General features: G+C 39.8%; 1 protein-coding gene across 1 annotated transcript in view; it reads left to right on the forward strand.

The window, feature by feature from the left end:
* The window catches only part of LOC145996911 (uncharacterized), a 75,748-nt gene extending 54,461 nt beyond the window's left edge, over positions 1-21,287 (forward strand). The window contains exons 4-5 of the mRNA XM_083133479.1: positions 3,236-3,370; positions 20,176-21,287. Of these exons, the coding sequence (XP_082989605.1) occupies positions 3,236-3,370; positions 20,176-20,592 (552 nt within the window). The 3' untranslated portion in view covers positions 20,593-21,287. The remainder of the gene's footprint in view (positions 1-3,235; positions 3,371-20,175) is intronic.
* Positions 21,288-23,908: the final 2,621 nt, after the last annotated feature.

Here is a 23,908-nt window from a genome sequence, read left to right on the forward strand (position 1 = left end):
AATAGGTTCCATTGATACATATGATTTTTGTCGAATATCGCTACCTGACAAAGTATCTCACTACAACATGGGACAAAAATTGCATGGACTGCAACATCCAACAAAATCGCATGCATAAACAAGAAGAGCTTTAGACTGCAAATATGCTGCTAGAATGTTATTACTCTTCTGGCTCACTTCACCTTATTTAATGTAGCAGTGCTTTCGAAGGTTTTTTTTTATTATCCTGATGTATTACTGGTTTTCGCACAAGTTAGCATACATTTACAATGACATTGCACTATTCTTAGATATCAAGAAGAAACCAATGAAACGGGATATATATTGAATACTATCACGAAAAAGTGAAACATAAATGTGCATTGGTGAACATTATAAAAATTGGCAAGTGCATGCTCCCAAACTCAAATTTACTACAACTCTAGTATTGCAATGAAATTAATGCCACTTTCTGTCCTGTCTGTTTAAACTAGTGAGAGATGGTCATTAATCTCTCACTGGGTAAGGTTAATGTCCAATATTTTGAAATAAAATACTAATAAAAAATACGTAAATATTTTAATATCATATTTACTCGAATCATATGTTTTGAATTACCAAGCTAAGTGCGCACCATCGGCATTTGTCGATTGAGTAATAATGGAGCTCAGTTGTTAGGGCATCTGACTACTATGCAAGAGACTCGGGGTCGATCCCCTGCGGGGGAGAACCGGGATGTTTTCCAACTATTCAAACTGCTCCGGCACCCACCCAGCATCATATGAAGCTGGTACCTTGAGGAAACTTTGAGGGATAAAGGTAGCCAGGACCGTGGTGCTGATCACATCACCCCCACCTTCAGCCGTGATCAAGAAAGTGTGTGGCCTAACTCCACACCCCTATACACCTTCATGGAAAAGTGCAGGGCACTTTATTTTTACTTCCTCAAAAATTAGTTCCAACATATCAAACTGTGACGAAAATACGTAGACCATGTGACCTACAATTTAAAATAATAGTTTAAAAGCACAATGGAGTACTAAGTTTCGGTATATTCAAAAAAAATAATGCCAATTTTTGGTGCCATAATATATCAGTATCTGTCACGTGAGATTGATTGATTTTATTTTTTTGGTTGCATCGCCACTTATGGTTATTATGCACCCTTCAGTATATATGGGGAAAGTTCCATTATCTAAAATCCTTACCTTAAAATTAAAAAATGGGTAATAATAACTTTCAAGATATCAAACTCTCCCGAAGAGGCGTAAGCCATGTGACTTACAATTTGAAACACTAGTTTAAAAACACCATAAAGGTATAATTACAGATATTTGCCAGAAAATGCGATAAAATGCAAATGTGAATTTTGGGAAAAATAACACCGTATAGTAAAAAATAAGAAAATACACCAATTTGAAAAAAAAATAATATCAAGGTCCCTACCAATTAGGCATAAATAAAACATGAATATCAGTTGTAATTTATTGCATTAGTAACAGTGAGTCCTAACCTAATTTTCGGCATAATCACCACCGATGTTCTGGCATTTGTCGTACCATGGCACTAAATTTTGTATGCCCATGGTATATATGTCTGACAGCAAAGACTGGAACTATCTCTACCTCAGTGTAGCTATCAAATCCTTGCCCTGCCAGAAACCTCTTCAGTTAAACAAAGAGATGACATTCAAGGCCAGGGCTGTACAGGGAGTGGTCCAAGATATCTCACCTGAAATGATGCAAAGAGCCTGCGTGTTCTCAGCTGTATGGGGTTGTGCACATTCGATTGGCCTTCTGTGAATTGTCTGCACCATCGTCTGACCATACTATCACTCACGACATCCGGTATGCACACCTCACATGATTGCTGGTGGCTCTGTGCCAAATTTTGAGCGTTCAATGTAGGCTAAATCGCAGTCGGTTGGAGACTGTATGAGAGCTGCAATCTTTAACCTAGAACTGTCCTAAAATGGCTGCATTGCAACTGTACCAGATTACAGCTACATGCCACTTCTTCCTGCCCGCATAAGTATGTGTGTTGCTCTCCGGCCACTAGTGCTGCGTACAGGCACCATTGGAGCTTTTTTCAGGTTGCCCCTGGTATATGAACTTTCAGAAGCTGTTATTAACAGTGTGTTCCTGTTTTAATGTGTGGTTAGCTAAATCAGGTACCTATACAATGAAATTCTATAAATTCCTTGTGTTAAATTTCTAATACCTACATACCCTTTTCGTCAGCATTAATGGTATAACTGCATGTTGTCAGTTTCACAGTACTTCACTTGGATATACAGAAATCCCATTGATAATGTAAGGAAATATGACACTTTATTTTGTTCGATTCAGTTGTTTCACTTATATCCAAGAGTTAAGTTGTTTGCTTTACAGAGAAGAGAGAAGTAGCTTTATGCATTGAAAAATGAGTCCGCACTCCTGGTATTTGCAAGCAGAGGGTTCCAAACCTCAGTGAAAATATCAACATATAATACCGAGAATGTATAAGGAGACTGATAAATTACGAATTGTATTACAATATTTCTTAATCAATCACTCTTCACTTTTATCTCATTTAGTCGTAACTTTAAAAATAATCAAGTATTTTATTTTAAACTTACTGCATATGACAAATTTCCGTAATCCTTTCCTATCTTGTGAATTGTAATAATTTTCCAAATTCACTATTTTGCAGTTTGAATTCAAATCATAGAGAATAGAGAAATTAAGTCAATTTCCTAGAAGATAATATTGATACTTAACAAAACCATACATGGATCTGTACGAGTTTATTATTTCCATTTGCAAAAACATCGATTTAGTTTAGTTTGTAATTGTCAGGGAATAATGTAAATTTTGTCCTGGAAAACCTGGAAAAGTCAGGGAATTTCATTTCTGCTTGTTTGTAGCCACCCTGAATGAGATCTCCTGATTTTTCATACTGTATTATTGGTATTTTACCAACGATGTTTAAGAACACTGAAGTCAGTGGTGGCTTGTTATCACACATTCGCGTTTATGTCTAAAGCGGCTCGTTTGTAGACCCATGTTTACTGAGACTTTTTTGCATCTATTATCGTGTACTTTCACCTGTGTCAGTTTGCGCTATTACTTTTGAGACACCCTGTATAGCACTAATGTATATTTAATCTAATGTAATCTAGTATTAATGTAATGTGGTATTTATTTTCCTCAAGAAATTAAATGAAAACTCAAGTGTTTTTTGTACTTTGAAAAGGACACTGTATTTTTAATTACAGATTTCTGAAAATGATGGTTTTCCATACATGGTGTGTGATGAATGTCTTAAGAAGTTGAATGAATTCTCCAAGTTCAGAGAACAGTGCATGATGTCAAAGCAAGAATTCAGGGCAGTGCTTAGCAATCTACCAAAGGTATTGAAAGCAAATAAATATTTACTATTCACATATATTTTTTTATTTCAGAAATATAATTATTTTAGGAACAAAACATTTTAGTGATAAGTATGATGACATGGGTACCTGGGGGAAACCCTGGGGGGTAAAGGCGGTCAGGGGCGTGATGCTGATCACATCACCCCCACTCACGACCGGATCAAGAAAGTGTGGGGCGTTACCCCCACACCCCCTATACGCCTTCATGGCGTGGTGCTATGCACAGGGGAACACTTTACTTTTTTTTTTTTTAAGTATGATGATACTTTCAGTTCATATATATATATACAGATGGGGTACAAAATAATACGAACACCTGTGAATGTAGAGAAAATCTTTATTAATAGGGGGTTGGACCACCCTGTGACTGAAGTACACTTTGTATGCGACGTGGGATGGACGCATAGAGGTCATGCTCAATGTTTAAGGGAATATGGAGCCATTCTTCCTCCAGAGCAGTCTCCAATTCCGAAAGTGTGGCTGGAGGCGGACTTCGAGCACGAAGTTTGGACTCCAAATATCCCCACAAATGTTCTATAATGTTCAGGTCAGGAGACTGTGGGGGCCATTCAAGATGTCCTAGTTCATCGTCATGTTCTTCAAACCATGTTTGGACAGACCCAGCAGTGTGGATAGGAGCGTCGTCGTCTTGAAAAAGCGGTCGGTCCCCAGGAAATAAAGTCTGGACAAAAGGATGGAGATGATCCCCCAGAATGCTGCGATAGTGACTGGCATTGATCTTCCCATGCAGAAAAACAAGTGGTCCCACATCATGCCAAGATATCGCACCCCATACCATAATGGACCCACCTCCATGCTTCACAGTCGGCAAGAGGCAGTCAGGATGAAATGCATCTCGAGGCGTTCTCCACACATAAACACGCCCCGTGGTCTGAAATAACGTGAATGTTGATTCATCAGACCAGATGACTTGTTGCCACTGCTGTGGGGACCAACTTCTGTGAGCTCTGCACCATTGGCGTCGCTTGACAGCATTATGTGATGTCACCAATGGCTTACGAATTGCCACTCGGCCATGAATGTTTGCAGCATGGAGTTCCCTTTTGACAGTTTTGGTTGAAATGGGGTCCTGGAGATGCCTGTTCATTTCAGATGTTATCTCGGATAACGATTGCTTGTGCTTTCGGGCCACTATGTGCTTCAACACCCTCCTATCCCGAGCAGCAAGCTTTGTCTTTCGTTCACTGTTGTGCTTTGAAGACGCCATCTTACCTTGTGTTGTGTACGCTGTCATAACGGCTGATACTGTGCTCCTTGCACACCCAACAAGCTTTGAGGTTTCAGTCACCATGACTCCAGCTGAACGTGCTCCAACAATCATGCCTCTTTGGAACTCTGTCAGGTCTGACATTGCAGTGTCTCTTGAGAGCGTATGATAGACGAATGCACCACCAATGACTGCTGTTGGCAAACTAATACCTTCCCCTTCACAGCCACTAGGTGGCAGACTTCAGTGCCAGGTGGTGCTGCTGTACTGCCGGTGTGAAATCTGGCATATTTTTTCACAGGTGTTCGTATTATTTTGTCCCCCATCTGTATTTCTGCTTTATGTTGTATTTGCAATTTCTTCTGAAAGAAATTTAAAGTTCATCGTAACCACTAGGTTCCTCCACCATTTATCAAACCTAGAACCGCTTGATTACAAGGTGGCACCACTACCACTATGCTATCAGGAAGGCCTACTCTGATGTTTGTGCAACTTGTAATCAAACTTTAATGCAATTCACCAATTTTCAATTGCTAATTAAAAAATAGAAATAAATAAAAGAAATTTCTCATTCATTTATGTCCAATGTTATGACAATATCATCAAGTAAAACTGGAAAATTTGGCCTCATTAGAAATAATAACAGTATTTTAAATTACAACAACATGTAGTGAAGCTTGTGTCCAAATATACAAAGTGAATAATGATTTTATGGATCAGTTCGCTTCTGGACATCCAGTTTTAGAATGAAAGTTAGGCTCTACTAGAAATGAGTATGAAAATATATGAGAACCAAACTCACAAGGTTTTACTTTTGTACCACTTTGAAGATACAATCAGTAGTAAATTGTAAGGGGGGGGGGGATGAAGTTCAGATCAATCAGTTTTCATTCAGAACAATCCTCAGTTTATTTCAACTACAAAACATTCAACAAATTGAAATACCATTCAAGAGAAATAAATCTCCAACCACCAAGTTTTATGAATACTTTATATTAGGGAAATTTTGGCCAACACTTACAAAGTACTGATATAAAACTTACCGATACCAATAAACGATATTTTACCAATCCAATATAAAATTCCAAATGTTAAACTAACCTCCATAATGAATGTATGTTAACAGATATAAACCAATATTTTTCAATGGAAAAGAAGCTGCATATTTAGATATATTTAGAGCTTATATGTTTATATCCATAACTTCGTTTAGTAGCTCTCACGATGAGTGAGCAGAGTGTGCCAGTGTCTGTTGCGCAATGCATAATCATCAAGTTCCTCACCCAGGAAAACGTCAAACCGGCAGAAATTTACCGGAGACTGCAGGCCCAGTTTGGGAATGGTACCCTCTCGTGGGCAAGAGTGAAGGTGTGGTGTAAGGAATTCCAGCAAGGCCGTGAACGTGTTGCAAATGAAGTGCACCCCCGTCGTCCTCGCACCAGTGTGATGAATGACAACATGGCTTGTGTTCGTGAGCTTGTTGAACAGGATCGCCGAGTCACTGTGAAGCAAATTGCGGCAGAACTTGGTGTGAGCTATGGAAGTGTCCAATCAATCATCACAAAGCACTTGGGCTTCCGCAAAATCACAGCTCTGTGGGGTCCCAAGCTGATGAATGTTGCTCAAAAAGATGACCGAATTCGCATTGCTCGCCAGCTTCACACTCGTTTTGACGTTTTTGCATCGCATCGTTACCTGTGACGAGACATGGGTGCATCATTACACCCCAGCATCCAAGCGTGCTAGCATGGAGTGGAGGAGGAAAGGCGAAGGAAACCCCGTGAAGGCCAAAGTTCGGTTGTCTGTGGGGAAGGTGTTTGCCACAGTGTTTTGGGACTGGAGGGAGATCCTACTGGTGGATTTCTTACACGAACGTCGGACCATCAACGCACCCTACTACTGCGGCCTCCTGGATCAAGTTAAGGTGCAGTATCGACGCAAACGACGAGGCTGTCCCATCCACCAGGTCTTGTTCCTCCACGACAACGCCAGACCCCATACATCAGGTGTTACGCGGCAGAAACTGGTGGAAATGCACTGGGAACCGCTTCTGCATCCACCGTACAGCCCAGACCTTTCACCATGTGATTTTCACCTGTTCGGACCCCTCAAAGAAGCACTTGGGGGCAAGCGATTTGCGACCAACGATCAGGTGGAAACCTTTGTGCGCAACTGGTTGGCTACCCGCCCAGCTTCATTCTACGAGAACGGCATCAAGAACCTACCACAACGTTGGGAAAAATGTATTGCTAAGGGTGGAGACTATGTAGAAAAATAGGATGTGGCAATGTCTCTGTTTCCTTCAATAAATTTTGTTTTTCCGCCCAAGGCTCGTTCATATTTGATTCACCCTCGTATATGTACAGTATATATATACCTGATACCAATAGAGTACTGATTAACCTGTTCCACCCTACTTTATATAGAATTCCAATTTATGTGCTATAATTACTGACACATGCTAGACTGAAATTCTGAACATAAAATCCAATTATGCTGCAAGATAAGTATGGTAATTATATTCGAAGCTATACATGTGTGTGTGTCACTCTGTTCTGTAGAAGGTTGAGGAGAATGAGGGATCATCCTAGTCTTTTTTCCTTCTGAATGTGTCTTACCATTCCAAAAGTGAAACTTAGGGTACATTAAAATGCCCTGGACCTCCTGGCCAGTAAAATTATTAGAACTGATTGTGGGGCCTCCTCACTGGCATAGTGGTAACGTTGTTGCCTAAAGCTGGCTTTGGACGAAAGCATTTCCTTTAACATTTTTGCTAGCATAAATGCTACAAAAATGCTTCCAAAAATCTTATAACAGATAGTACTTTACACAAAAGCATTTTATGAAACATTTTGGTTAGCTGTTTCAATTACAATGTATAATACATACAGCACGAAAGGCATGCCGAGTTACACTGTCAATGCTGTGTGCACAGTGTTTACAATTAAAAATGCTAAAATGTTCTTTCATTCGTGTACAGTAAACATTGTAAAGTATGTATTTAATCAGCGCCATTTTTCTCTACCTATAACCATTTAGTATGAAGAAATATTCCTCTCGGTTGAATAGTTACCGTCATTTAAAAGTGTGAAGTGATACGTTGTTTACATCTCGCGACCGCCATTACATTTGCACTCGTGACCATGAGGTCGCTTCTGCTTGGTTATGCTTCGAAAAATGCTACGGAAATAGAGCCTGTTCTATCCTTGAGAAATGCCATGAAGTATGCCATGGCATCTGAAATGCCATAACATTTCTCACTTTACACAGTAACTCTTTGGTCATGGCATAAATGTTAAGAATAATGCTAAGGAAAATGGTTTAGTCTAAAGCAGGCCTTATAATCAAGGGGTCCTAGTGGAGGCACAATACCTTGTGGAGGCACATGGCACAGTGGTTTGGATCCACTTTAAACTGTAAGTCGAGTCCCGATGAGCTTTCCTGTGCACAAAACAAGAATTCAATTCAAAACAGAGATTGTGAGAGAGCCAAATATGCCTGCTTGTCTAAACAATGCTTACCCCATGCTAACTTCAATGATAAAATGCAATAATACACGACATCTGTAGTAATTTTTACACACAAAACGTAATTATCCAAATATTAACATGGAAGTCTGTTTCAGGAGGAATGTTTTATGTTAAACTCCCAAGAAATTATGCACACAGAAGAATCATTTTTATGAACAAGTGTAGAAATTCAACATGGTGATGGAATTCTTGGGGAATTTCTTGGGTGTGAACAGGAGACCTATCCCCAACTGATCCCACTTGTTTTCTTAAATTTCCATGTTTGACATATTTTTGAGCTAATTTTGCTGGACTAGTGATAGACTAGTCTCATGGTACCATCGCCCATGCCAGGCAGATCCAAAGTGAGGAGTTAAAGCTTGCACAATGAAAGAACTTACCCAGATTTTTCGTCTCTCAATGTGGGAGTCTCGAAGTACAGAAAACAGTGTTGCCATATGTCTAATTTTTGCCCAGTTGTAAGTGATACTCTCAGCTGTCAACGTGCACCCTCCGCTCACAGTTCAAGAAGAGGCAGAGAATAGGAGACTCCTATATTGTACTCTGAACTGTTGCTCTGAGGCATAAGTTTGGCAATGCAGGATACCACAAGAATCCGCTATCACCATGGCAACTGGAGCAATCTGATATATTCAAGGGTTCATGTGGCCCTCCTTGCCTTTTGATGAAAGAGACAAAAATAGAATTCCAAGTCGGTTCTTCCATCATGTGGGCTTTAAAGCTAGAATGATATCCTGAATGTCCAGATTGGGATCTGGAATGAGCAATGATGCTCTGCGAGTAAAATTCTATTTTGATATGTTCTTTAACCTGGCCCCCATCAGAATATAGAAGATAGAAAAATAACGTTTTCATTTTCATTCAATTTTGTAGAGTTAAGCGTAACAAAATACTTCAGGCACTTCTGATTCTGTCTCTGTTATTGTCTTCTGTAATATATTATTTCATTTAAAGGAAATATGGAAGTCTGGCCTGCATTAATTAATTTTTTCAGCTAAAAGTTTTTTTTTCCCAACATGGAGTTGTCAATTCACATGCCTACCCAATTGTGTATTGATGATGCATGCTATATTAGAAGTTTTTATTTGGACTGAAATTACATTGAATGTATTATTCATAAATTAAGAGCACATTACACTGTTTACACCATCCGCTATCTACTTTCACCTTGCTTATATGCTTCAGAATTACAACAGTCCATGAAAGAAGAGGACATAAACCTAAAAATCTTTATGGATTCAGTATCCAGTTCTGTGCACATTCTTGCAGAAATTAATCTCACTCAAATTTTCCAAGGTTCAGCACCATTGAACAGTCAAACGTGATCCATAAATATGATGAAAAGTCATGTTTGCGAACTACTATTTACGTGAACAATCTCACAAACTAAATTTTATTATATTAGAAATGTTTAGGTCACCAGCTTTCTCCAGCACTTTTACAAGCTGGGATGAAACTTCCCCGATGCTCTAGCGGTAGCATCGTCGCCTTGTAATCTAGGAGTCCTGGGTTTGATACCCAGTGGAGGCACCTAGTGGTTAAGATCCCATTTTAAACTTTAGGTCCAGTCCCGATTAGCCTTACTGTGCATAAAGTGTACTTAAAACACCTCAACTCAACTCCACTCAAGCCCACCATGATGAACATCTCACTCATGCCAAGGTTTTTGTCAATGTTGCTAGGGACTACAGTAGTGTTGTACGACACTACATTTACAAAAGCATTTGCCACAACTGCCAGATAACCAGTCCAATGCTTGATCTAGGCCATCAATCCCACCTTAGAAGACTCTCTTGTTATGACATCTGAAGGAAATAGAAAACGGATGCATCATATGGTACAAAAATAATTTAAAAAACAAAAAAGTTTCAGAATTTAGTATCCAGCAGTACAAGAAATCTACTATACTGGAACAGGCATAATGTATTCTGAAGAATTTACAATTTTCTGCAGTGAAAAGAAAATCACTCATTAATTTGTATTCAAATATTTACAAATGGCATTATGAAATGGAATAAAAGTAAGAGCAGAAAATGTAGTGTATGAATCATGTACTGTCTGACCTTTGAGGCATCTGGATATGTTAGATGCCTCCCCCCCTCTCTCCGTCACCACCCAGGCTTGCATGGAGGAGGGAATACTGCAGCAAAATACTTATTTTGTCCTAAAAATCACCATTGATAAGAGCAGTATCACCTGGAGAATGGGAAACAGCACAGTGGAGTGGTAGCAAATTAAAACTCAACCAACAGTTCGGAGACATTTACAGATACATCACCCTGGTATTTGCAAGTGATGCAGTTTTAGAGGAAGTAAAACCAACACTGACTAAACTAATCAAGGCTGCAGTTAGTGCAATACGTTCCAAACCAGGGAGTACATCTACATCACCATCTATTACTTTTAGGTCTGAGCCAATACCGATGCTGATGTATCGGTATCTGCCAATACCACTGGTATTGGTATCGGAAAGTATCGGTTGGAATTCATTTACCGATATTTTTCCTAAAGTCTTTCATGTGGTCTGCAAAAATGCCACACAATACTTTCACTGAGTCTAATTATCCTGAAAATCATGCAAAATTTGAAGATCCTTTTTATTGTGCTCCAGTTTTTGTCTGATGTAATTCTTGAATATTTTAATGCGTAAAATTAGAGTGGAAAATTTTCACACAATTATTAATATTTTGAAAAACTCTTGATTATTACGATTTTCAAGTATTCGTATCAGTGGGAATCGGTGAGCATATCAGTTCAAAGTGGTATCAGCTCAGCCCTAATTCTTCTGCATTTCCTTTATTAATCTGCTAGTATGGTGCAGATACAAGGTATTTGACAGCAAATCATATGAGAGAAACAATTAAAAAGATACAAAGAATTTATGCAATGTCATGTTGACCTCATACAGTGTACGCATTGCTGTGTGGTTTTTACGCACACAGCTGCAAAATGGAAAGTATGTGTAAAAGTTTGTATATTTGTAAATGCTCTTGCGTAGGTTACCTTTTGCCCAGTAGCCAGGGAAGCCAACGTTTGCTTTCCCTCAACGGCTTCCCTGTTTGAAAGGTAACAATAGGACCTTGCCCCAGTGGTTGGCGGGGGGTCATTTGTCGGAGGTATAAATCCCAGGTTTTGACTTGTTACGGTCTCTCAGCCGCGGTGGCTCAGTCGGTAACGCGTCTGACTACCATGCTAAAGGTCCCGGGTTCGATCCCCGGGCGGTTCAAATCCGGAAACTTTTCTAACGATGGAAGCCGGCGCCCACCCAGCATCGAATAACATATGTACCTGGGGGAAACCCTGGGGGGGGGGGTAAAGGCAGTCAGGGGCGTGATGCTGATCACATTACCCCCACTCACGACCGGATCAAGAAAGTGTGGGGCGTTACCCCCACACCCCCTATACGCCTTCATGACGTTGTGCTAAGTACAGGGGAGCACTTTACCTTTTTTTTTTTTTTTTTTTTACGGTCTCTCATATTCTCAGGTTCTCAGACACAGATTCTCACCACACTCAGATCAGAAAGTGGCTTAATCAATGGATTAAGACAGTTTTTTGGATGCATCGAGAGACAGAGTAAGCGCCATATGTGTAGGGACCTATGCGTGATAAACTGCGGGGGCAGGTTAGCACTATGCTAAATAGTGCGCTCGTAGTGTGAAGTCTTGAAAAGTGCATTTCTCTGTGTGATGGGGCAAAAGGCAACTTAGAGCATGTGTTATTGAATGTGTAGTGGAAAGATGTATATATGGAGTAGGGGTGTTGTGTGTAAATAAACTGTACATACAAGAGAACTCCATGAGACGTTATTCTTCGTAACAGAATGGGGCTCGTCAAAACATACTAGAAGCTCGTTGCCGTATACAGTATCGAATTGCACTCCATACTTTCTTGACCATGGACTGCATGCACCCTATGACATTGTGTGCTCAGGCATGTTCAAGATGCAATAGGGCTCAGGCACCAGGAAACATAGACGTGACCTTGCTTTGCACGGCATTGGGGTGGCCAGAGGACAGAGAACTGACCACAGAAAGTGTAAATGATTGATTGCGGGATTTGGCGTTAAGTACCGGGGATAGAGCGACAATGCGAGCAGGCAAGACTAGCAGGGCTCATCAGCTGGTTGGGGTGTGCAGGGAAGAAGACAGGGGAGAGCGTCTTTTCAGGGAATATACCGTATTTACTTGAATACCCCACACACTTTTTTTCCCCTTACAAAGGTGCCAGAAAATGGGGGTGTGCGGCTTACTTGAGTATAGAGCTTATCACCAGGCATAAAAAATTTATCCTGCGGAGGGATGCAACCTATTATTCAAGCTCAGGAGAGAATGAGTGGAGGTCAGGATGTTATCTTACAGCCTGTGTTCTTGGAAAGAAAGCAAAACACGTTTGCCATAATTTGTGTATCAAGTGGAAGAAATCATTCTAAATATGTCCTGGTTTAATTAAATCACAGTTCTTTCTCCCTCAATGCTTTATGTGCATTGTCTCTTAACCCCCTCCTCCTTTAAAAAAATTGGGTCAACTTAATTCATGAAAAGCTTGCAGACAGAAGGGAAAAGAATATTCTCCTTCGCCTTTTGCCAAGGGAATCATTCTGCAGTCTCATTGGTGCCAAGAAAGAGATAAAGACAGCAACCAGCTGGATGTTTACGTCTGGCCAGTCCAGCTGCGTTGGTGTGAGTGGGGGAAATAGGCTTGTTTTGTGTTGCAGTGACTCATTTGAGTAGCATCCTTCTTATCTTGCTTGACAGATGGATGCTGAAAGCAAGATGACCACTAAAGGGAGAAGATTGGGATCTTTTACAGCATATGAAAAGTTATGAGTCATTCAAGAATCGTGCTGCTGCTCGTAAATATGATATAAGTAAGAGTTGTGTGAGAGATTGGAGATAAAAAGAGGAAATACTGCTAAACACGTGTGGCAATCAGAGAGCTTTTCGAGGACAAAAGGCTAAATTTCCTGAAATAGAAGGGAAGCTGCATGACTATGTTTGTGTAAAACGACAATTTGAATTTGCAGTTTCTGCAGAAATGTGTCAATTGAAGGCTCTTTTACTGGCAAAAGAACTTGCAGTTCATGCTTTTAAAGCAAGTCGGAGTTGGATTGTCAGGTTTTTTAGACGATACAATCTGAGTTTATGAAGAACAACAACTTTAACCCAGCGACTTCCTGATGCATTTGAAGATAAAATCCTAAATTTCCAACGTTATGTGATAAATTTGAGGAAAACACATTCATATCTTCTGTCACAAATCGGTAATGCGGATCAAACCACAGTTTATTTTGAAATGCCATTTGACTCTATTGTTAATAAAACGGGTGAAAATAGTGTTTTTGGTGCAAACTGGTGTATATGAAAAACATCGATGCACAGTGATGATGTGTGTTACAGGAGATGGAAGAAAATTTCCGCCATATATTGTGCTAAAGGGAAAAAATGTTCCTAAAATTAGTGTCCAAGGAGTTTTTATGCAAGCACAAGAAAAAGGTTGGAAGGATGAAAGCCTAATTCAGGATTGGATCAAGCGTGTGTGGCAAAACCGACCTGGGTCTCCCCGATGCTGCACTGGTAGCATGTTGCCTTGTAATCAAGGGGTCCCAGGCTCAATACCCGGTGGAGGCACAAGTGGTTCACATCCCACTTTAAACTGTAGGTCCAGTCCCGATTAGCCTTACTGTGCATAAAGTGGACTTAAAATAATCAATCAATAAATCAAAGCAAAACCAACACTTTTAAACACGAGAAACATGCTCGTAATGGACAGTTTCCGTGGCCATACAACCCCTGCAGTTAAACATCTTCTAGATTCAAAAAAGACCGACCAAGTGATAATTCCTCGAGGCTTAACATCAGTTTTGCAACCCCTTGATGTGTTTATAAATCGGCCTTTCAAAACTGCTCTAAAGGAACAATATACAAATTGGATTTCCTCAAATAACCATTAGCTTACACCAGAGGGGGGGGGGGGGGGATTAAGCATCCTGATGTCAACCTCCTTTGGCAGTGGGTTAAAAATGCATGGTTCCACATTTCACCCATGTTGGTGGAGAAGAGTTTCAAAAAGTGTTCCATATCGAACAAACTCGATGGGACAGTGATACAGGAGAATGAAGCTCTGATGATGACAGTAGTAGATAAGAGTAGTCGTAAGTGCAAAAGGTGGCTTCTCTTTGTGATGATGGCAGTAGTGGAGAAGAGTAGTTTTAAGTGCAAAAGATAGCTTCTCTTTTGTGTCTTTAATTTGAAATAAAATTCCACATTTCTGCTAAAGTGTGCTTTTTTTTCTTTGTTCATAAATAAGGTATCACTCAATAGAGGTATAATGCACAAAACGTATGCAGAAATACTGTTTACAAGCAAATTAAGAAATTTTAAGGGAAGTGTTAAAGATTGAATAGTGTCATGAATTATTTTATCGCGTTATCAGGGGATCCGTTGGAATGGTACAAATATCGGTGAAATGTGCTTCCCAATATGAAGGCATTCAGGAATGAATTTTTGAGTGAATTTTTCATTCCTCACATGAGGAAGTACTGCAGGAAAAATTTTGTAAGGCAAAGCAAGGCGATATCAAAGTTTTTGCGGCTTTCATTAGAAGAATGCAGAACTTGTTTGAAATGGAAGAGGTTCCTCGAACGGAAGCTCAGAGGTTGCAAATGATCACGAGGAAAGTGCACCCCTTGTTTCGCCAGTATCTGTACAGACAGGAATTCAGAACAGTCGCTGATTTGTACAACGAGGAATGTCGTATCCAGAGTTTTGAGATGGTTTCCTTCGAACATCTGGTGACACAAGATAGCCAAGAAGAACCCATTATGTCTCCCTCTCCTTACAGGTGGAAACAGGCAAATGCGGTCGTTAAGAATGACAAAGGGGGGTCGGAAGTTTCTGAGGCCCCAAGGTCGCTGGTGGATCCAGCGCTCAGCTTCCTTTGGAAAAATAGCTCTCAGGAAAATGGACCAGGGCCTGAGAAGGCTAATAACCTCGACAACGAAGATCCCGGCGGAAACACACACCTGCGTCAGAGGGTCCGCTCGGACAGGTCAAGAAGTGGGTTGTAAGAGGGATGTGTATTGATTCGTCTGCTCAGTGAAACACTATAAGAGAAACTGCCCGAAACTCAAAAGAAAGAGATTCTGCCACCATGGTAACAGACCAGGGGATCCAGGTGCTTAAGTCCAGGAGCAAAGATTCACTGGAAGCACGTTTGCCACGACCAGCAAGGAACATGAATAACATTCGTTGCTGAGGTTGTCAATCACAGTATCATATCTTCCGATTATGCCATGGAAAGTCGAAAGAAAGAGAAAGTTCCCAACGCGCTCGCTGGGAAAAGGATGAATCAGGGTTGCCACGCAACACGGCATGCAAAATTAAGTCTTATCGAAAAAAGGGAAACACCGTTCCAAAATATGCGAAAGAGCCTCTTGTTAGCTGCAAGATAAAAGGCTGGAATTTCTAGCTTTCGTCGATGGGGGAGCCAGTTGTTCCTTAATAGATGTAAACATGGCGAAGTTGCTACAGGAAAAGGCTGCTAAGCTTTATCATGATGGCACTAAATTAAAGTTTAGCGGCCGGCACACTCACACTGTCAGCCGGATGGTCTTATCTGTGGAATTAAAGGGATGCATGATTAAACAGACGTTCCTTGTGTTGAAAAATGCAATAAAGTCCGTTGTATTGGGAAGGGACTTTATAACAAAAGCTAGGATGAGTCTGCATATCTACGTCAATGCGTGGAGTTTCTATGGGCAAGAGGATGAAATGTTTTACTTCGACGCTCCAAGAAAAACACAGGAAATTCCGGCGGCTAGTGTTGCAACTTACTTACTTACTTACTCCTTGGCTGCTACAGCCCCTAAAGGGCCTTGGCCTCTCTCACAATGATAGCCCATTCTCTTCTGTCTTCTGCTCGACGTCTCCACTGTCTTACTCCCATCCTCCTAAGGTCCTCCTCAACGTCCTCCAAGCATCTTTTCCTTGGCCTTCCTCTTAATCTTCTCCCTCCTGGTGTCCCTTTATAGACCTTTTTAACCGCTCTGTCTTCAGGCATTCTTTCCACATGTCCTAGCCACCTCAGTCTCATGCTTCTTATATCGGAAACTATATCTGGTTTTTTGTAGAGTACTCTAATTTCATCATTTCTCCTTATTCGCCATTGTCCATTCTCATTTACTGGCCCATATATTTTCCTCAGTATCCATCTTTCCCATCTTTGCAAAAGTTCTTCATCTGCTTGCACCAAAGTCCATGTCTCTGCTCCATATGTCACCACTGGCTTTACGACTAGCTGATATACTTTGATTTTCAAATTTCTACTCAGGCTGTGAGATTTGAAAACTCTTAATAGTGAGAAATAGCTTCGATTACCAGCTGCAATTCTTGCTTTTATTTCCTCCTTAATATTATTATCCATGGTAAATAATGTTCCAAGATATTTAAAACTATTGCATTTTTCATAGGTGCCTCCATTAAGTTGTATATGTTGGCCTTCCCTGAATTCCATATTTCGCGCTGAAAACATGTATTTAGTCTTGGTAAAAAAAAAGGTAAAGTGTTCCCCTGTGCTTAGCACCACGCCATGAAGGCGTATAGGGGGTGTGGGGGTAACGCCCCACACTTTCTTGATCCGGTCGTGAGTGGGGGTGATGTGATCAGCACCACACCCCTGACCACCTTTATCCCCCAGGGTTTCCCCCGGGTACCCATGTTATTCGATGCTGGGTATATGCGTGGCCGCTTCCAATGTTAGAAAAGTTCCCGGATTTGAATCAGCTGGGGATCGAACCCGGGACCTTTAGCATGGTAGTCAGATGCGTATTTAGTCTTGGGTTGGTTTATTTGGAGTCCCATCTCACTAGCTGTGTTCTCCAATCTTTCCAGTCCTTCCTTCACTTCTTGCAATCTTCGTGCCATCATATCAATGTCATCAGCATATGCTAGATTTTGGTTCACTCTGTTGCAGAGAGTCACTCCTGGGTTACACCCCTGACCCACTCTTCTCATGATCTGTTCTAAAGCTATATTGAACAATATCGTAGAAAGCACATCTCCTTGTCTCAAACCTTGGTTCACTGCAAATTCCCTTGTGAGCTCTCCTTCAATCTTCATCTTGCATTTAGTACCCCTAAGCGTCATTCTGGTTAATCTTATTAGCTTGCTTGGGATCCCTAGCTCCTTCATTGCCTCATACAATTTTCCTTGTATGATACTGTCATATGCCTGCTTAAAGTCTATAAATAACTGATGAATATTAATGTTATATTCATAACATTTCTCCATTATCTGCCTGACCATAAAGATTTGATCCGTAGTAGATCTGTTTGGTCTAAAACCACACTGATAATCCACTATTATTCCCTCAGTCAGTGGTGACAATCTTCCTGTTAGGATCTTTGCAAGCACTTTGTATATTATGCTCAGTAGGGCTATACCTCTATAGTTCTCACAGCAAGTTTTATTGTTCTTTTTATGTATAGGGCAGATTATTGCCATACTCCATTGATCGGGCATCTGTTCATGTTCCCATATATCAGATAACAATTTGTGTATATACTTTGTTAGTTGATTTCCTCCGTTCTTAACCATTTCAGCAGTGATATTATCAATCCCTGGGGCTTTGTTATTCTTAAGAGACTTAATAGCTGTTCTAACTTCTTCTAGTGTTGGAGATGTTCTGGTTTCGTCATCATGGTCCTCCTCTGGGTACTCATCACTCAATTCTAGATCTTGGAACCCATCTTCCACATTAAGTAGCTGACTGAAGTATTCTGCCCATTTCTCTAAGATCTCATTTTTCCCGCCTATTAGGTTTCCTACTTGGTCTTCGGTTGGAAGCCTTTCCTTATATCCTTCACCCTCATATACATTTTCCTTACTTGCTGATTACTATTATATTCTTCAAGTTCCTCAATCCACTCTTTCTCAAAGCATCGTTTCTTTCTCCTGCACACACAGTCTGCTTCCTTTCTTTTAAGTCTGTATTGTTCTGTGTTATACCTGGTTTTCCTATTAAGCATTCTCTTTCGTGCCTCATTTCTTTCATTTATTGCTGTTCTACATTCCTCATCAAACCATTTACCTCTTCGGATCTTCGTCTTCTCTCCCAGCACTTCCTGTGCTGTTTCATGTAGTATCTCCTTTATTATACTCCATTTCCCTTCAACACTTTCGCTTTCCCATTCCAATTCCAATTCCAATTTCCCTTCCCTTCTTGCAGTCACCAAATTATTTGCTGTGTGAGAATGCAATGAACCACATAACTGCCTGGCAGGGACACAAAAGAAGGTTGACAGTCTATACAATCAAGCTCTTACATTTACAGTTCAATTAGTCCATAACTCTGCACACGGGTGCAACATAAACTTCTGGCAGGATTTCCTGCCATCAGGATTAAGGGAGAATTCACACTAAAGTAACATCTGTTGCTTGAGGATTTTCACCAATTGAACGGAGGCATGTGTGGCCTGTTATGCTGCTACAGTGTGAAACGTTGCTGCTGATTGGCACTTTGTTCTGAGATCTCCCTAATGATTTTGTGTTCAAATACTATGGAAAGCAGCACTAAGCAATGCATCTTCTCATCCTCCCCTTGCAAGAAAACCTACCTACCAGAAGATCAAAGTTAGTGTGGTTGAATTTTTTTATTTTATTTCACTTTTCTGCAACCTTTGGCTACTAATGATGCTGAGAATGAGGAAGAAACTGATGGACAAACACACAATGCAAACCACGCAAAATGTTATAGGGGTTGTCAGTCCAGATGCTAGAACCTCATCAGTCTCAAAATGCAGTCCAGGGTGCAGAGATTTAACAGTTTGGTGCTTACAGGAAAGTCACCCCCTTTACATCCCAAAGGTTGCATGGTGAAAGAAACTGCTGCAGAAGCTTGGAAGAGGAGAATCGGAGGGAGAAATCATGCAACCTGCAGAACAGCCTTCTGGCAAATTTTATGACTTTGGGAAAATGTGTAAAGCAGGAAATGCATGTTACAGCAGATGCAAGATCAAGGTAAATGGCCTATTATTTAACTCTCTGTACAGGACCTTGATGGCTGAACATATTCAAGAGTGAACATGTAAATAAGGGTTCCACTGTACAATTCTAATCTACTGCCATTGTTGTTGATTAGAAGCATTTTATATTTTCATTCAGAAGAAAGAAGGTACAAAATTTTAATTTGCAGTCGGCATCATATGATTATGTTGTTATTGGTATTTTGTACAGTAGCTATCTCTTGTCCATACATTGGTGTTTGATGGAATATAGATAAAACTGAGCGAGTTAAAAATAACAATTTGCTTCATCCTACAATTTTCAGTCTGTGAAGAGGTTTAATGTTTAACCGCGCTCTCTCTCTCTCTCTCTCTCTCTCTCTCTCTCTCTCTCTCTCTCTCTCTCTCTCTCTCTCCACTCACTCTCTCTCTCTCCACTCTCTCTCTCTCTCTCTCCACTCACTCACTCACTTACTCAGTTAATCACTAAGATCCCCAAGGTTAGGAAATTGACCAAGTCGGCAAGTAAGTGAATTTGCTAGAATCAATCATTTTCATGTCAATCCAAATACATGCAAATGTCACTGTTATTGTCATAACTAATTTGTAATGGAAATGTTATTTGGTGTTCTTGTCAGACCTGAGCATTGCAGTTAAACTCATGGATAATACATATGCTATGTTTCATACTTTTGTACACCTAAAGATCAGATTTTGTGAGTGGATGATCTCTGCTTAATGATTAGTGACACAGTTATGTGAAGGATCATCTCTGCCCAGATATGCTGGGAAAAGCTGTATGGATATATATGTAAGTATAGCTATTAATACATGCAGATAAGTCTGGGTCTGAAGAATATAATCAGTAACTTTGCAGTAAACACAATAAATACTTACTAAATGTCTCACCTTTCAATCATCTTTCTCTCAGAGAAAATAAGATTTTCTAGAAGAGAAATTAATAAGTTTTTAAAGCAATATGTTTTCATGTGTAACACATCCAAATCTGATCTTGTATTTCCAGAATACATGTCCATTTCCAGATGACTCCATACAACTCAGAAAGGATGAGAAACTAATGAACACAGCAGTTTGTAATGGAAATAATAGTAACGTGGACGAGATAGTAACAGAAGAATGCCACGACCAAGGGAATGAAATTGAGGGTTGTTCTAATACAGAAGTGGAGTCTTTTCCATCAGATGTTAAAAAAATCGAAAAAATATCAAGAAACTTAACAGCGTTATCCTCAAAGTGTTCTACTGTAGATGGTACAATAGGTGCCCCAGATCTAGGGACATTATTGAGTTGTCAGTCAGATGATAATTCCATGGAATTATCCTTATTAGAAGACAATGATAATTGTGTGTACATACCTAATGCAGAAAGTTCATCAGATGAGGAAGAAGAGTTGGTAACTTTCATTGTGGAGACCGATTAGAAGCAGAAGAACTGTTGGATGAGGAATTGCAGGTGATTGTTGAAACATTATCCATCACACATCATATGTTAGGAAATATAATAGCAGATAAATGAGGTTGAAATAATTGCCTTGTTCATGCATAACAGTTGCTAAGAATGTATCGGGCAGAATTATACCATACTTCAATTGAAGGGCCAGAGAGAAAAAAAGGTAAGTCAATTATTGTCAAACTGCATTTACTGATTTTTCCACTTATTACGTCAACAGCAGCCTTACTTCTTGTAAGTTACAAAACATAACTGGACATGTAACTAAAAATGGGAAATTAAGTATGCTTTGATGAATGAAAGTGTCAAATGTATGAAAGGAAAGAAAGCATGTTGTAAAGTCCAGCACAGCATCTACATGGCAAAAATGATACCACTACCTTGCTTATGACAGAAAATTGACTGACGTGTTTTTTCCCCCTGGCCTACAATTGAAATAGCTATATTGAAAAGAGAAATTCATGATCACAGCACCACAGATGGGGAGAGGGGGGAAATAGGTATTAGATTGAACTTGAAAATTAAATATTTTTAGGGAAAAGTGGTATTATATATCATGTTATTAGTTACAGTAACAAAGAAATAGTGTATTGTTTACTGTGTCTTGCAATGAAATGTAAATAATGTGCCAAAGCAAACACCTTTTTTTATATGAAAAATATATTCTGTTTCTTCTAACATATTGTTGGGTTTCTGTCAATTTAGCTTGTAAGATAAGTGCCTACTGTTATTAACCAGGATTCGTGTAATGTTTCCAAGAAAATACCAACACTAATAACCCTTGGATGGATCAGAGGTCTGTTCAGGTGATCTGAGGGAAGCTCAGTGGGATGACAGTCTAAGCCTTGAATGTTTTGTTATTTTCTCAGTCACAGAATCATCTCCCACAATTTTAAGCAATGTTTTTTAACCCTAGATTACCTGTTTCATGTAACAAATTTTTATATCTGAAGAGTGGGCGGGAGACTCAGATGCCCATATTACCATAGTTTATTTTCTCAATAAATAAATCTTGGAATTTTTCAAGCAGTTTTGCTATTGCTTGTTTATTTCTTAGTAAGAAAAGAAGTGTTTCTTCAAATTACTAAGTTGTATAGTGTACAGAAGAACAATCCCAAATATTACTGAAGGAAATCATAAATTTGGACTTGAAAATCTTCATGTAGTAATTGTACATTGGTAGGTCCAAGAAAAAATATGTTGAACAGAAGTTCTGTGCAAGAATGTTTCCTTTCTTGAAATGAAAACTCTGCTATCAGTGAATTTTGACATACAAGGTAAACATATTGCAGACAAAGAACAATGGAAATATAGTTAAATTTGAGCTGTACAGTAACCACAAATTACATTAAACTTATCACAAATGATTAAAATAGTAATGACATAGCATGCATAATAATTATCACGTGATTTAACCCACACAGGACATGTACAATATAGGAATTTAAGCCAGAAATGCAGACTCGAATCCAGGTCTCTAGAATATGGTGCCATTGCTCGATTAACTGGGCTACTGAACCATCCGAGGGTTTACCTGATTTTCATTTGTGTTGTTTTACAGGGAAATACTAAGCACCATCAATGTCATAAGTTTTGAAGGTGACAGCACTGTCACTAACAGAGACAATGATACACAAGCAAAGATCCAGGATTGAGTGCTTGTCAAGCCTGAAATTTTCACAAAAAATTATACATGCTATCTGCTGGTGATAAAGTTGATTCAAATATTAAACATTTTCTGATTAAAGGTGTTCGTTCATGTTCAAGGGAAAATACATATTTACTTCTTCTTTTGGATGGCGACGTTAAGGCACAAGCCTTTTCTTACACTTAACCATCTCTACTTCACATTTTACAAACAGTTTACGAAATATAAAATATCAAAATACCAAAGAAAATAAAAAACACAAAAAGAAAGAAAAAACACAAAAAAGAAAAAAACAAAAAGGAAAAAACACAAAAAGACAAAACACAAAAATACACATATATGCTGTAAGAAACGTAAAAAATGCACGTACAGCATGAACACACACATAACAAAAATACTTAAAATACAGAAAAGTTGGTCGGTGTTTGGCCTGCTAATTTAGATCAAGAACGGTTTCATTCTATTTTCTTTCCTTGTTTTCAGTTGCCTCCAGAAGATGCTTTCTTAATTTTGATTTGAAATTGCCTAGAGAAGAAGAGTTTCTTATGCCATTGGGGAGGTCGTTCCACACTCTGGTGGCAGTGACCGTGAAGGAATTTCCGTAAAACGCTGTCTTGTGGAGGGGATGGTGAGCAGGGAGTTGTTTCATAAACGGGTAGCAAAGGTGTGTGCTGCGCTTAGGGCTTGAAATCGTGAAAATAGGTAAGGGGGTTCTCTTGAATGCACTATTTTGTAGAGCGCTGTAAGGGCGTGGAAGCGACGGCATGTTGAAAGGTCGAACCAGCCTAGGTCTTTGAAAGCCGGGGTAAGAGGTGGTCAAAATGGTTGATGTTATAAATAAAACGTACACATGCATTTTGTATTCGCTGTAGACGTCTTGCTAGTTCACCGTTGAGGTCAACATACGTCAAGTCGCAGTAGTCCATTTGCGACAAAACTAGCGATTCCACAAGTGTTTTCTTTACCTCTTGTGGTAAGATGTTTTTTAGGCGGTACAGTGAGTGTAATGCTGCGTAAGATTTTTTGCATATGGCCTTCACATGGTCACTCCAGGTGAGGTTTTCGTCCACAACAATTCCCAGGTCTTTGACCGAAAGTGATAGTGAAATGGGTTTTCAGTCTACAAGAATGTCCGGGATGGAGGACTTCGCTGTTGTGGATATGAGATGCCGTGAGCCAATTAAAATACCTTTAGTTTTCTCAGCATTTACTCGTAGACTGTTTGCCTGAGACCACTTGCAGACGTTCATAATATCAGCGTTTAGGGCTTTGATGGCCATATTGATGTTTGTTTTAGGGAACGATAAGTAACATTGGACGTCATCAGCGTACAGATGGTAATTCGTTGATTGAAATGTTTCCGATATGTCATTTATGTACATGAAGAACAGTAGCGGAGACAAAACGCTTCCTTGGGGAACACCGCAATTTATCGGCAGCCATGACGCTTATTTTCAGAAACTAATGTGCATTGCTGTCTGGCTGCTAAGAATGATCGAGTCCAGTCAACAGCGGGTTGGGAGAAGTTGAAATACGATGACAATTTTGCCAGCAGGATATCGTGGTCGACGGTTTGGAAGGCTTTGCTGTAATCGAGGAGAACCAGCATTGTCAGATATCTCTTATCCATCGCTGACCT

This window comes from Lepisma saccharinum, chromosome 13 (assembly GCF_977018435.1).
Source record: "Lepisma saccharinum chromosome 13, izLepSacc3.1, whole genome shotgun sequence".
In the NCBI taxonomy this organism is placed as follows: domain Eukaryota; kingdom Metazoa; phylum Arthropoda; class Insecta; order Zygentoma; family Lepismatidae; genus Lepisma; species Lepisma saccharinum.